Raw genomic sequence first — 13172 nt, forward strand, 5'->3', positions numbered from 1 at the left:
AAGGGTTCACATATTTTTCTTGCAACTGTATACCTATAATATATCTAAATATACTGACAAATTAATTGTAATGTATTTTTGGGGTTTTCTTTGGTAATTGCCAGGTTTATCTACCCAACATTAGTGCTTTACCTCAAAGCTAGTGTGGTTAAATAGAAGTGATCTTCATGTTAAAAAATGTAGTGAGAGGCCGTCACTTTATTGTATTCACAGTTTTCATTACACATCAGTTTGGCTCATGTCAGTGTTGGCTCAATGTACTTTACAACATTTTTTTGAAGATGTCATGTTTGTCCAGTTTTATTGGGTGCTAAGGTGTGTCACATCATTAGCATTACATCACCAAAACATTCTAAAATACATAAAAAGGCTACAAAGTGACTTCAAATAACATGACACATGATTTCACTACTGTTAAGAAACAGTAAATATTAATATTAAAGGTATTTTTCAGCTGATCAGACAAAATGACATTTAATCCAAAAACCTGATTATGATTAAGAGAATGAAGTGTCATGTGAGTGATCTTGTTTGGGCTGACTCAAGTGTCTGAAACTAGTGAGTTGTTTCTGGATATTTGACCTGAACTGTGTATGTGGGTGAGTGTGCAAAGGACAGTTAGGCTGACACCTCAAAACTGAATGTCCAGTATGTAGCATGTAATGCAGAAGTCAGCGCCTAAGCAGCAGAGATGAGGCCGGAGGACACATAGAAAACAGTAGTCATCAATAAATGATTTAACTTAATCAGTTAGAAACAGTTGCTGAGGAACCGCTTAACTGACCTTTGCACAGTATGTATGGGTGGGATTTTGGGGATATAAGGTCTGGCAAATGTAAGGATCATTGAACTTATTCTACTGAAACTCTGTCTGAGTGGAAGGGGTTCCCAGAGCTCTGTTGTAATAAATTGCTAATTTGCTGAAGATCTAAGTATCCTGTCTCTCTATCAACTCTACTTCGGGCTTCCATCAAAAGAATCAAGGGGAACGCACTGGAGCAGTTGAGGGTAGTGCTGATTTTCCCAACAATTTGGAGGCACTGCTGGGATGGAGGTTTGGAGTTAGAGTGAATTCGGACCTCAGAGACGATCCTGTGAAACACTAGTCCAGCTGCAGCAATAAAATCAGGTAAGCAGAGCCTGTTTAATCGAAATCTGCAGATTGGTCTAAGCTAAATTTTGGACACAGTGGTCTCATTTGATTGCCTCCATCTAAAACAATAGAGAGACTGGATCTGGGCACATTGTAAATATCTAAATTGGGGTGAAATTTGGGGCATTGTATGTAGGTCTATCGTTTTGTTTGTGGCTTGCTCGCTTGAGGGATGAATGGGACCATATAAGGGGTGAAGTACTTTTAGAGTATGAGTGTCTAGATTAATTTAAAGAGTAGTTTAAAAAGTGTCCTTAGGGAAAAGTGGGCAGTACTCCCACGAAACCACGGACGTGGAAACCCCACCTGGATTCGGACGCGGGCCAGTAAAGCTAGGTTTTGGCGGTTCCCCGGGGTTGGTGGTCCTAGAAATACCGAAGTTCTATGACTGGGTTATATAGCGATTCTGTGTATGGCGTTTTGTCAGAGACAAGTAATCTGTCTGTATGTTTAGTTTAAAATATTGTATAGCGCAATCGGCTGTGTGTGCACTGGAGCTTATGTGTGTGTGAACTCATATGTGTAGGTAACCATGTCGCATAGTTGTGAAGTTGCTGCATACTAGTTTAACTGTGTGAATGTGGTTTAAAATATTGTATAGCGCAATCGGCTGCGTGCACACTGGTGCGTAGTTGTGAAGTTGCTGCATACTAGTTTTAACTGTGTGAATGGGTGTGCAAGCCAAGAGGGCTTGAGTGTGATTGGGGAGGCAGTTACAGGTATTTGCTTCCGTCAGGGACGGCTATTTGAGGATAGAAGTAAGCACGGCTCGGCCGGCTGGTCAGGGACCAGGAGTACCTAGCGTTGTGTAAAAGAAAACACACAAGAGTTGTCCTAGTGCGTTTAGGATGATCTTGTCATACACAGAGTATTGCTGTACATTTGAGCATTAAAAGAAAAGGGGTTTGAGTCCTCTAGCAATGTGCTTTGCTTAATGTTGTCTGTGTCTGCGGGGTGAAATTAAAATTGTAAATTATAGTGCCTGTAAAATTTGTAAAATTAAGCTTAGTGATTGTGTGTGGCAGTGAGTGAGAGAGTGATTGGGTGTGGCAGTGAGTGAGAGAGTGATTGGGTGGGGCAGTGTGTGTGTTTGTGTGTGGGGCAGAGAGAGTGTGTGACAGTGGATGAGAAAGTGTGTATGTGACGGAGTGTGTAAGAGTGTGTATATTGCAATAAGAGGGTGTGAGCGTGTGCATGTGACAGAGTGTGTGAGAGTGTGTATATTGCAGTAAGAGTGTGTGAGCGTGTGCCAGAGTGTGTGAGAGTGTGTATATTGCAGTGAGAGTGTGTGAGCGTGTGCATGTGACAGAGTGTGTGTAAGCGTGTGTGGAGCTCCGGTGGACTCCGGTGAGAGGTATGAGTGGATGAATGTACAGAGTGGTGTGTGAGAGAAAATAAGAAGTACGGACGAGTCCCACTGCAGGGGAGGAGTCCAAGGCAGAGTAGGTGGTTAAAGTTGGGCCAATTCACAGAATTGGGAAAGGTTTCCTTTTGTACATTAACATTCTAGGAAAACACATTATAAAAATAGAAAAAGGATCAGTTCAGGAGGAAAAGAGAGGGCAATACACAGTAAAGATGGGGGATAGAGGTAAACAGGAGGGAGAATCTTATATGTGGGTATCCATGAACAAGCAGATAGAAAATTTAATAAAAAGATATATGGGATGGTAAGCAAGACAAAGCAACTAAAAAGGGGGAGGCAGAATTGAGGACAAGAATTAGCTTAATTCTGGAGGAGCAAGGGTACAGACCAGACACATGAGGGGTTAAATTGGCCACCTTAATATGGGATCAGTGGAGAAGGGCAAAAGCAGAACAGGATAGGGCCCAGAAGCAACTAGAGAAGGCTAGTATTCTAGCTAAAAAATATGGAAGTTCAGAATACAAAGCACTTGTGCCTATAAAAAAAATAAAAAATCCAGCTACTGTCCGCATTTCCTATTGTATTGCATATTGTATTTAAGTGTTAACTGAGTTTATCATTCAGCGATATGCCAAATTATTTATATTCTTTCTTTTAGACTCTGAATGGGGGATATAATAAAATAAAGTTCTAAATCAATATTATAATATAAGATCTGGAGCATGAATTTAGTTTTCATGGCATTTAAAACTAAATTGGGCTTATACAATGTCACATGTAAAACATTTAATGAGCTCTATAGTTTTCTTGCTGCAGCACAAACAGAATCAGCTGAGCAATATACAATTGTTTCATCTGCATAATAGTGAATTTTGCAGTCTGAGGTAGAAGCAGAGCCAGCAATATAATTTAGGAATATATTAAACAAAACCGGACCAAAGATTTAACCTTGTGGTACACATTTAAGATACAGATCCTAAATCTGATTTATAATTATTCAATGACATGCATTGTTTTAGTTTTGGGTCCACTCCAGAGCAGTTTTATCAAAGCTAATCATTTCTAAATTCTTTAAAAGAGGTATGGGAGTAAAGGTAATAGTGATGGTAATAAATAAAATATGTACATAATTAATAAACTATTTGTATGTGGGGCCTTGCACAGGCTTTCACGGGCAACACCAGCTTGTGCATTTATGACAGTACGACGTACCTGGGTTTGCGCTCCCTAACTGTGCCCTGCAGGAACACTACGGCACTAAATGTTGATAAAACAGTGCTGCTACGCTGTGTGTGGTTCAGTGTGATAGGCTGGTTAGCCAAAGACGGGTAAGATCCCAACATATGACAAAGGGACAACCTAAGGCAGGCACAGTCTCGATCTGACCACCACATGCAATTCAACAGACCACGGAGAAACATCTCTAAAGTGTTCCAAGAAGGGAAGAGGAGTTGACAATGCAGGGGGAGAAAAGGGAGGCGCAGGCAAAGGGGTGTGTCTCCGTGAAAGTCTGGGCATGGTGGCCTGGCCCAACAGACAATTGGAGCAAATTTGTGGTAAATTTCTGCAACAGAACGAAGTTCTGTTTCAGAAAAAGGGGGAAATATAAATAGATCCATTGTTACCTTTACCACCATTACTTAACCATTATTTTTTGGGCAATTCAAAAACTTTTTGCTTTTCAGCTTTGAAAATTTTTAGGTTATCAGTTTTTAAACTTTTTGGCTGATGAAACCACCACTATGCAGATGGGCAATTGCTTTCAGTAAAGGTAAAAAAAAAAAAAACCTAACTTTAACTAAACTTTTAAGACACACCCAATCCTAATTTTAAATACAAAATATAAACAGTACATGGCATGCTCAATCCTGATTTTAAAATAAGAAATAAAGATAGTTACAAATTTAGGAAATGTGTGGGTTTAATAAATTGTTTAAGTAAGTGTCAGTAGAGTAAATGAGTATGAAGAGTAGTTATTTATCACAGGAAAAAAAAAACTTAAAACACTAAATAAAACAAACTAGATCTGGAAATCAGGTTTTCATAAAATCTCTGACAAAATAACATAAGACAAGTAAATAGCACACTGAGGAAAAAGTGGGAACGAGATACAGGACATGCGGACAGAAGCAGGAAAATGTAAAATATAACTGTCTATGTGATTAGTTGGAGTCATGGGGAGTAGTTAGAAGAAAGGGACTGTGTGCAGGGGAAGGCGTGTGAGCCAAAGGAGGATAATAATTGATAATTTGGATAATTAGAGGTAGCAATTAAATGGAAAGAAACAGCAAAATGTTAGGAATCTGAAAGCACCTGTGACAGTAAAGATCATGATTGCGTATAACTGAGAATCAGGACACTAGAAGGAGGTAAGAAAACAACAATTGGGCTAAAATCTGTGCACAGACAAAATTTAGAGCTACTTCCCTTAGAAAGTTAAATTGGAGCTCCAGTCTATTATGATAAATGTCCATTAACCAACTTAATTTGCAGGAAGGAGACATGAAGGACCACATAAAAGACTTTCAAATGGAATAGAAACCCTGAAACACCCAACAACATGTGTTCAATGAATATAAATAAGTCTCGTTTCAGATTTTACACAACAGGTGGGAGAAAAAGCTGAGGACGGCTTGGACCATTCCAGTAGCAAAGGGGGTCTTATTTCGCCACTACAAGAGAAAAGGGAATGAGCCTCGCTGGATTTGGCCATTCCGGATGACAGAGAAAACAATGCACACAGTCCGGATGAAGGGCAGAGGGTCCACCTGGTACCAGTGGAGCCAGTTCACCACATCAGCAGCACCACCTGAGAGATCACAGTCAGAGGCAAAGAGAGACGCAAGAGCAGCAAAGGCGTCTGACCCAGCTTAAGGCCGGCAGCAGGAGGGAGGGGTGACGTCCCCCGCAGCAGGGGCCTCACAGCAGCAGCAACACCAGCAAGAAGGGGACCCTTTCCCCGCAGCACAGGGTCAGGGCCTGACAGCGAGTGAGTGAGAGAACTCACTACACACAGCAGTAATTTGTTGCGTCAAAACCCAGCACACACAGAGACATTACACATCTCACTAGCACATTCACATAGTCTCACCTCACAAAACAATTCACCTACACTGATACACAGAGGCAGAGTAAACCCTCTTACGTGCAATAGAGCTGGGACAGTGTACTCCCATGCTCTGAAGAACAGAAGAAAGAAGAAAAGAAGCAGACGAAATTTGTTCCGGACAACTGTATTGTTTGATTTTCTTTTGGTTTATTGTTATAATTTTTATGGCTGGCAGTATTTACTCTAATAGTTTTAGTGGAAACTCGACGTCTTAAAGTGAATAAATCAGTAGGAGTAGAAAGGGGGTTCCACTCAACCTAAGAACAGGAAAGTCAAAAATACAGAGCGTTCAGCTGGAAAAGCCAACTTACTCTTCTTCTTCTTCTTCTTCTTCTTCTTCTTATTATTATTATTATTATTCTATGTTTATATTTCTCAACGCTACTCCTCCTACAGTTTTTTATATACACTGTAAAACTCGATAAGTTGACTAAACTCAAAACTTTTGTTGTAACCGATTACCTAATAAAAATTTAAGTTCATGTAATATAATTTTTTAAGTACAGTGAATTTAACAAATACATATACATATATTTAAATATATATATATATATATATATATATATATATATATATATATATATATATATATATATATATATATATATTAATATTTCCCTGAACTTGTATTTAGTCTTCTTTCTGGTTTCATTCAACTATTTTTTAAATACTCATAGAAAAGTAGATGAAACAAAACAGTAAAGAATTAAAAGTACTGAGAGCACAGCGAGAACACAGAGTTACTGCAGCTCAGTAAATGATGCTCGTTCTTACAGCTACAACACAGAGACCAAGCATTTAATCATAATAGGTGATCTACAAGTTTACCTAAGGTAGGCCCGGGTGAATCACTAAACACTGATGGTGAGTGTCAGAAACTGTTGGACACACCCAGTATGCAAAAAGATTGTGACAGAAGCCAATGGAAAAGAAGTTGTAAATGGCAACAGACTAAGCCCAGTTATTATAAGTTGATTCGACTCAAAAAACAGTGTATATGTTCCCACAAATGTTCAGCTAACGCAAAATAGTTGAGTATTGTTTATAAATCTCCAATTTTAAGTAAAACAGATTTAATTTATTTGAGTTCAAACAACGTATGGGTTTACAGTGTAGAACCATGAAAATTGACAAACACGTAGAACAGGTTCTTACATTTCAGACGTTCCACACACTACACACACCACACACACCACACATACACTACACACACACCAAAACACACCACACACACACTACACAGACACCAAAACACACCACACTACACGTACCACACACTACACACGCACACCACACATATACTACACACACACCAAAACACACCACACCACACACATACACTACACACACACCACACCACACACATACACTACACACACACCAAAACACACCACACCACACTACATGTACCACACACTACACACACACCACACATACACTACGCACACACCAAAACACACCACACACACTACACACACCACAGCAACACCTTAGCAGCCAAGACAGACACCATAACGACACCTTCGCAACCTCCTAGCAACACCTTTCCAACACCTTAGCAGCCAACACAGACACCATAGCAACAACCACAGACAACATAGCAACACCTTATTTACCACCTAACAACACTTCAGCAACCACCTTGTAACCACTTAGAAACTACATAGCTACCAACCCAGATGCCAGAGCAACACCTTAGCAACCACCTAGCAACCGCTAAACAACGCCTGCAAATGCATTGGTATTCCATCAATTTAGCCAAAACTTTTTGAATTTTAGCATTTAGCTGAAAGGCAGCATAGCAACAACAACTCTTTACACTCTTCAGATAGAAACCACTTAGCAATCATTTTTCCAATGTTATAAGCTCCAACTTAAAGTTCATTCACAAACTTTTCCCTTTCTAGTTATTAATTGATATTTATAATTTATATTCAATCAATGCAGAAAAAGTGTGATGACCGGAGAGATTAAAACAGTAGGGCTGGGAGAAGTTCTACTTAGCCTTAGTTGAGAAAAGGTGCACACAGAACTGGTTTAGCTGCTAATTCATGTTCAAGTATGAAATACATTTTATATTTTTCCAGCTTACATACAGCATCCATTAACTTAGTGGCACATTTGGGTAAGAGAAACATTTCCTCCACAGGTATGGCCGAAATTTAAACATCTCTGGAATTAGGTATCAACCATAGGTTAACAATATGGGTCCATTTTGCCGAGGGTAAATGGTCCAATAGGTTGGTACTAGGCATTGTCTCAAATATAATAGTGTCTATCTTTTTCACTAAATGTTCACTAACCAGCTCTGATCCATTGAACAAACCCGGGACAGGCATCCAACATTTATAAAAGTAACACTCGGGCATTGATAATCACTTAGAACACTGGATGGTGAACGTGTTTGGCCAATGGAAGATCTTGATAATGTCTCTAATGCCATATATTGGAGCTCTAATTGTGAGGTTGACTACAGCAATGATTAAAATGTGAGGGTAAAACAGATTTAGTTCAGGTGGGAAATGCCCCACCTGAAAAGGGGGATTGTTAAGAAACAGTAAATATTAATATTAAAGGTATTTTTCAGCTGATCAGACAAAATGACATTTAATCCAAAAACCTGATTATGATTAAGAGAATGAAGTGTCATGTGAGTGATCTTGTTTGGGCTGACTCAAGTGTCTGAAACTAGTGAGTTGTTTCTGGATATTTGACCTGAACTGTGTATGTGGGTGAGTGTGCAAAGGACAGTTAGGCTGACACCTCAAAACTGAATGTCCAGTATGTAGCATGTAATGCAGAAGTCAGCGCCTAAGCAGCAGAGATGAGGCCGGAGGACACATAGAAAACAGTAGTCATCAATAAATGATTTAACTTAATCAGTTAGAAACAGTTGCTGAGGAACCGTTTAACTGACCTTTGCACAGTATGTATGGGTGGGATTTTGGGGATATAAGGTCTTGCAAATGTAAGGATCATTGAACTTCTTCTACTGAAACTCTGTCTGAGTGGAAGGGGTTCCCAGAGCTCTGTTGTAATAAATTGCTAATTTGCTGAAGATCTAAGTATCCTGTCTCTCTATCAACTCTACTTCGGGCTTCCATCAAAAGAATCAAGGGGAACGCACTGGAGCAGTTGAGGGTAGTGCTGATTTTCCCAACACTACCTATAAAATTTTTAACAAAATCTATCTAAACATTTGTTTCACTCGACATAGTTCATATGCCAGCTTATGACATCTGGGGCTCTATTTTAGTGATGTCATGGCATCCTGTCAAATGTGCACCACACAGCTTTTTTTATGGCACGTCAGTGTGTCTTTGCTATCGTAACAACGGGAAAAGCTTGAAATGCTTAAAAGGCATGTACTAATTCTCCTAATTAATCATGGGTGTGTTTTTTATGTAACGTGAAATAATCCAATTAGCATGTCAATTGCTAATTGCAGCTACCTGGACATAAGAAGATGGGGTGTATATGCATTGCGTGTGTTGACAATTCGCTGCCAGGATAGCAATTAACATCTGACTGTTGACATCTGTCTAGGTTGTATTCAATGGAGCACTTGTGTTTTCATTGCAAAGATAGCAATACACCACACATTTACCTCAGTTATTTTAAGACTACCACGCCCATCAGCATAGATATATTCACAAGTACTGCTGCTATTTAAATTGTGGAAGGCATGAAAATAGACTGTTGGTAAGGTGTAAGATAGCACCATGCACAGGATTCTGTTATAGCCATTTATAAATGTTAACAGAACTATTTTTACCTCAGTTTAGGAGTAGAACCCTCTTTTCTGCAGGCTAATGGACAGCCTGATTCGTCGCTGGATTCAGAAGAGTCTGCCCCCTCTCGTTGAATCTCACTAAAACATGCACATGATGAACATAAATATAGGTAAATAAATGTAATAATATTTATATTATTGAGACTTGACCGGTCACTCTTCATGGAGACACAGCTGGGTTCAGGTGAGTCTGATCTCTTATCCTGATCCAGTCTAAAACACAACCAGTATCAGACACCATCTACAACCTTTCCAGCAAACCTTTCACTTTATACCCAATCACATTATTCTCACACCTCTCAGCTTCCTGTGTGTCCTGTTCCCCAGAGACACTCATTTTGGAGCTCATCTTCCTCCTTCAGAGACACCTAATCCTGTAAACACACACACACACACACACACTTATCAAGTACACACACTGACTTCCTCTTTAAAGTAATGTAAAGTTCTTCTCTCTGAGTCTAAAACACTTTAAGTCAGACAGTAAATTCTAGTATTAAAGCTTCAGTTTTTACCTCTGTGCTTTTTATCCAAACGCTCTTCACCTTCTTCTCTCATCTAAACAGAAGCTGCTGAAGATTTCACTTTAACCTCAAACCAGTTTGATCTGGATCCTCACCTGAGGAGGAAGTACAGGAATTTATTTTACAGGTTAAAGAAGAATGACTGATGTTTCTCTCGACCAATCAGATCACTCCCTCCACCTACCTGTCTGAACAGGTGAGACTCTACCTGAACACAGATTTATGCAGCTGATTCTCAGTGAAAGCTGGACACGGTCTGCTGAGGTGAAAAGACTACTTGAAGTTTTGAAGCACAAACAGCAGGATATGTTCTGACTCTGGTATTCAGTAAATAATAATACATCACAGCTCTGATTAAATAACATCTTACTGAACTTTATCATCATTTTATCTGTTTTAGGAGATTCTCTCATTTACTTTCTGGAGTCTGGAGCCTCTCAGACAACATCTGTAACCTTTTACTTTTGAGAATATTTGGGAATCAATTCTATATTTTGTATGGAGAAGTTTGTTCCACCACTGAAAGAGTAAGAGCTAACCTTACAGACATAAAGAGATTTATGGAAGGATTTATCAGGAGAACAGAGATGGAAGACTTAAGCTGATGTTTTACAGCCAAAATACAGCTAAAAAGTTGTATCTGTTTTTTCAGGAAGCCAGTAGAGTGGTTTTAGCAGAAGAGTCATAGAATATACTTAAATTTACATCCTGTACCTTTATTTTGAGTTTTATAAAGAATGAGAAAAGGATTACAGATAGTAGATGAAGCTATAGTATTTACCTCTGTGCCTCTTATCCAAAGTTCTTCACGGTCTTCTCTCAACTAAACAGACGCTGCTAAACAGATGAAGATTTCAGCCAGTTTGTTCTGGATTAGGTCCTCACCTGAAGTAAATAAAGGTGTTTTAAGGTTAAAGGTGTGGGAGTAACATGTTTCTTGTCCAATCAGAACACTTTTCACCTACCTGTCTAAACTAGGTGAGACTCTGTCTGAACATGCAGAGATATGCAGCACAGCCTCTCATTTACTTTCTTTATACTCAGGTAGTCTAACACGGCTTGACATTTTGTAATATTTAAATTACACAATAAACACTGCACCATAAGTGCTACATATACTTATTTTCAGAAGACACTTGGTTTCAGTAATGTATTAGCATATATATATATATATATATATATATATATATATATATATATATATATATATATATATATATATATATATAAACTTTATTTAACTTTATTTTAAACTTTAAAATAATAAACTTTATTTAAATGAAGAAAGTGTGAAGTTCTCATTTCTTCCACTTTCAGATTAGGTGTGTAAGTTCTGCTCTATGATACGACCTGCATTAAACTGTACTATGGTTTAGTTTTATCCTACATTTAATCTAACTGCAGTTGTGTTCTTCCTTCCAACATGTTGAACTATCTCCCCAAATGATTTAAGGAATTTTATCCTGTTAGAGAATCTTCTGTGTTTTTGGGCTGAAAAATGTCTTCAGACTCACAACTCACAACTTGGTAGGACTGTAGAAACAGTTGTAGAATATTTTTTCAATTTTTGGATGATGGATTGATGGAACAGTGCTCTTTGGGATGCTGAAAGCTTGGGATTTGTTTTTATAACCTAACCCTGCTTAAAACTTCTTCTCCACAACTTTATCTCTGACCTGTCTGGTGAGTTCCTTGGTCTTCATGATGCTGTTTGTTCACTAGAGTTCTCTAACAAACCACTGAGGCCTTCACAGAACAGCTGTATTTATACTGGGACTAAATTACACACAGCTGGATTAACTCTATTAACTCATTGTGACTTGTGACTTATTTAGGGGTTTCAGAGTAAAGGGGTCTGAATATTTTTGCACGTCACACCATGCATCATTTTCGTTACACTTCACAATTATGTGCTACTTTGTGTTGGTTTATCACTTAAAATCTCAATAAAATACATTTTAAGATTGTGGTTTTAAGGTAATAAAATGTGAAAAAGTTTAAGGGGTGTGAATACTTTTGCAAGCCACTGTAATTATTATAATTATTTAATTAGGAGAATAACACCTGTACCGTATGATACCATATTAAATCACAGCAGCATCACATTTCAATATGTCAATAATATATTCACCATAAATCATCCTAGTAGTTAAAGAGATGATCATTAATAAGTGTGTAATAAGTGTGTAATAACTGTGTAATAACTGTGTAGTAAGTGTGTAATGGCTGTGTAATGTCTATGTAATAACTGTATAATAACTACTATACTATAGAACAGCTGAACAGACAGTGTAATAATTAGCATTATGTGTCTCAGTATTTTTAATGGTAGAATCACAGATACCACATAACTATGTCTATAACTATAAACTACAATAGTAAAACTATGGCAGCATCATTAATTAAACATAGTGATCATAAGGAAGCACAGTAGTTCAGAGTAATGTTATGGTTATATATGCAATAACTATAGTTACTATATAAAATCATAGTAAAACCATAGTAATTCTTTTGTAAGAGTAACTAAGAGCTAGATTAATTTAATAGATTAATGATGAGCTTCCAGAAGCTGATCAGCCAATAGACTGCACTAGAAAATCAACACATAGAAACAACAGTAAAATAAACTAAACACTGCACTTTATTAATATATGAAATAAACAGGCAGCATTAATGCTAAAAGTCTCTCTTTACACTGCAAACATGATCATTACAGACAGTAGCTGTGAGGGAGAGCTGGCATCCCCCCACAGGAGGGAGGCAGAGAGCCACCACTCAGCCTGAATCCAGACCTGCTGCTAGACTGGTTTCCACCACCAGAGGGAGGCAGAGAGCTTCCTCTTATCTCATCATTCATCATCTGCTCCACATGAGCTCTGGTCTATTTACAGTTTTTTACAATCACTAACATGCTTTTATCTGATCTGTATTCACATTTTCAAAACTCTAAATACGCTTAACTCAACATCTGTCTGTTGTGGACTAAACTGTTCATACAGTTCATGTAGCGATCACACAATATGTATTCAATTAGCATGTTTTATACATGCTTACATTTTATTAACAAACTAAATTATCCACTAACACAGTTCTGGATTTTTCTTATCTTATTTACAATAGCTTTAATACAGCATGCTAAAATTAAATATCTCATGTTACAAACCTTAAATACAGAATATAACTGCTGTTTTTACAACAATATCATGACTAAATCTATTATAATGAAT

At 38.0% G+C, this 13172-nt stretch overlaps 2 protein-coding genes and 1 long non-coding RNA gene across 4 annotated transcripts in view; all 3 read right to left on the bottom strand.

Moving 5' to 3' along the window:
* Positions 1-9792, bottom strand: part of LOC103033803 (protein NLRC3-like) — a 188158-nt gene extending 178366 nt beyond the window's left edge. For both annotated transcript variants that reach the window (XM_049472994.1, XM_049472993.1), the window contains exons 1-2: positions 9718-9792; positions 9404-9499 (exon numbers count right to left, since the gene is read on the bottom strand). In XM_049472994.1, coding sequence (XP_049328951.1) covers positions 9404-9499; positions 9718-9770 — 149 coding nt within the window. In that variant the 5' untranslated portion in view covers positions 9771-9792. The remainder of the gene's footprint in view (positions 1-9403; positions 9500-9717) is intronic.
* Positions 1-13172, bottom strand: part of LOC111189544 (NACHT, LRR and PYD domains-containing protein 3-like) — a 370388-nt gene that overhangs the window by 283213 nt on the left and 74003 nt on the right. The window lies entirely within an intron of this gene.
* Positions 239-8628, bottom strand: LOC125789920 (uncharacterized). Its single transcript, XR_007429938.1, has 2 exons — positions 8546-8628; positions 239-784 (listed from the first exon to the last, which is right to left on the bottom strand). It is a non-coding gene; the product is annotated as an uncharacterized LOC125789920 (long non-coding RNA).

The sequence above is a fragment of the Astyanax mexicanus genome, unplaced genomic scaffold (genome assembly GCF_023375975.1).
Source record: "Astyanax mexicanus isolate ESR-SI-001 unplaced genomic scaffold, AstMex3_surface scaffold_32, whole genome shotgun sequence".
Taxonomy (NCBI): Eukaryota; Metazoa; Chordata; class Actinopteri; order Characiformes; family Acestrorhamphidae; genus Astyanax; species Astyanax mexicanus.